Here is a 2,500-nt window from a genome sequence, read left to right as displayed (position 1 = left end):
GTGTCTTACCTCAGTGAGGTGACAGCCCTTCACTGACATCCTATCCTGACCTGTAAGCTGTGTCTTACCTCAGTGAGGTGACAGCCCTTCACTGACATCCTATCCTGACCTGTAAGCTGTGTCTTACCTCAGTGAGGTGACAGCCCTTCACTGACATCCTATCCTGACCTGTAAGCTGTGTCTTCTCTCAGTGAGGTGACAGCCCTTCACTGACATCCTGACCTGTAAGCTCTGTCACAGCTCAGTGATGTGAAAGCCCTTCACTGACATCCTGACCTGTAAGCTCTTACCTGTAAGCCCACTTACCTACCTTCACAAGGTGTGGACAAAGAAATGACGCCATACAACAAGAGTTTCTATTATTATAGAGGCTACACACACACATACATACACACACAAACGTATATATTTATCAATCTAGAGAAATCTATATATCTATATGTATATAGACTATATGTATACAAACTAGTGGAGTGATGGCCTGGAGGTAACGCGTCCGCATAGGAAGCGAGAGAATCTGAGCGTGCTAGTTCGAATCACGGCTCAGCCGCCGATATTTTCTCCCCCTCCACTAGACCTTGAGTGGTGGTCTGGACGCTAGTCATTCGGATGAGACGATAAACTGAGGTCCCGTGTGCAGCATGTACTTAGCGCACGTAAACGAAACCCACGGCAACAAAAGAGTTGTTCCTGGCAAAATTTTGTAGAGAAAATCCACTTCGATAGGAAAAACAAATAAAAAAAATTACACGCAGGAAAAAATACAAAAAAATGGATGGCGCTGTAGTGTAGCGACGCGCTCTCCCTGGGGAGAGCAGCCCGAATTTCACACAGAGAAATCTGTTGTGATAAAAAGAAATGCAAATACAAATACAAATACCTACCTACCCAAGGTGTGGAGAAAAAAGTGACGCCACTCAACAAGAGTTTCTATTATTATAGAGGCTACACCCACACACACACGCGCACACACACACACACACACACACACACACACACACACACACGTCTATATATCTATATGTATACAGACTATACATATATATATATATATATATGTATGTGTGTATATGTACATATATATATACCTTGTTTGCAAAGTAAACACAGCGTGCGCATGTCAGCATGCACTGTGACAATACCTGGCTCAAAAGGCACGAGCTCCGTTCAAACAAATATCATTTCTACAAGATTCAAGATTTACTTTCCTTTCACACCTTTGGGGGTTATGACGCACTACAAACAGATATAAATCAGAACCAAATAAACCAGAAAAAAACCCCATAATAATTGAACTGTATTAACAACAATCATGTATCGAATACAAGGTGAAATTCTCTCAAACTGTATACACGATTTCAAAGCATATCAAAATGATCTACAAAATTACGAAGAAAGTAACTACAAAGATACACTGTCCACAGAAGTCTTTCTAAGACACTGTCTGGCAAAAAAAAGCTGTGGAAAAATCCACTTCGATAGGAAAAGAAATAAAATTGCCGGCAGAGAAAAATACAAAAATGGAAAAAAATGTGTTTTTTTGTTTGTTTTTTGTTTTTTGTGAACCCCCCCCCCCCACGCCCCCCACCACAAGAGTTCAGTAATGCTATGTTGATATTCTTCAGGTCAACATGCCCGATGACCCCTCCGCCCTCCGCCAGCGATCCAACAAACAGCCCGACTCTGACATGGACGTCAACAACGGGGGCAAGAGCTACGCCGTCAGCAGGACCGACGACGACGACGACGACGACGACCGTAGCGACCTCAACCCCTGCATGCGAGCCGTAGACAGTGTGCAGAAAGCCGTGGTGGGGGTCTTCGTGAGGCACCGCGTGTGGATCGTCCGGGTCGTCCTGGTGCTGCTCCTGCTGGCGTACCTGGCCTACTTCGTCTACGCCATGACGAGGGAGGTTGGGGACGAGGGGTCTCTCCGGCTGCTGGTGTGCACGGTGTTGGGGCTGGTGCTTCTGGCGCTGTACCTGGCCTGGGACTTTGTGTCCAGAGGGCTGGATGCCATCACGCCTGACCCCTCCAGACCTGGCGTCCGTACTTTTCAGAGAGTGCTGCCCTGGTTAGTTTGTGTGTGTCAGTGTGTTGTGTGTGTGTTGTGTTGTGTTGTGTTGTGTTGTGTTGTGTTGTGTGTGTGTGTGTGTGTGTGTGTGTGTGTGTGTGTGTGTGTGTGTGTGTGTGTGTGTTGTGTTGTGTTGTGTTGTGTGTGTGTGTCTGTCCGTCTGTCTGTCTGCCTTTCTATTTACATTTATTTGTGTGTGTGTGTGTGCGTGTGCGTGTGTGTTGTGTTGTGTTGTGTTGTGTTGTTGCACTCACAGGCATGCAAAGTTTTACGTGTATTACCGTTTTGTTTATTTACCCCGCCATGTAGGCAGGCACACTCCGTTTTCGGGGATGTGCATGCTGGGTATGTTCTTGTTTCCATAACCTGCTGAACGCCGACATGCGACATGGGTTACATGATCTTAAACGTGCATATTTGATATTC

At 45.8% G+C, this 2,500-nt stretch overlaps 1 protein-coding gene across 4 annotated transcripts in view; it reads left to right on the top strand.

Annotated features, from left to right (window-relative positions):
• LOC143293785 (putative transporter HI_0519) overlaps positions 1-2,500 on the top strand; it is an 86,976-nt gene that overhangs the window by 58,372 nt on the left and 26,104 nt on the right. For all 4 annotated transcript variants that reach the window (XM_076605023.1, XM_076605027.1, XM_076605024.1 and 1 more), the window contains exon 4: positions 1,626-2,074. In XM_076605023.1, the coding sequence (XP_076461138.1) occupies positions 1,626-2,074 (449 nt within the window). The remainder of the gene's footprint in view (positions 1-1,625; positions 2,075-2,500) is intronic.

This window comes from Babylonia areolata, chromosome 19 (assembly GCF_041734735.1).
Source record: "Babylonia areolata isolate BAREFJ2019XMU chromosome 19, ASM4173473v1, whole genome shotgun sequence".
Classification (NCBI taxonomy): Eukaryota; Metazoa; Mollusca; class Gastropoda; order Neogastropoda; family Buccinidae; genus Babylonia; species Babylonia areolata.
Note: the sequence above shows the minus strand (reverse complement) of the source record. Positions and strands in the feature narration are given on the sequence as shown.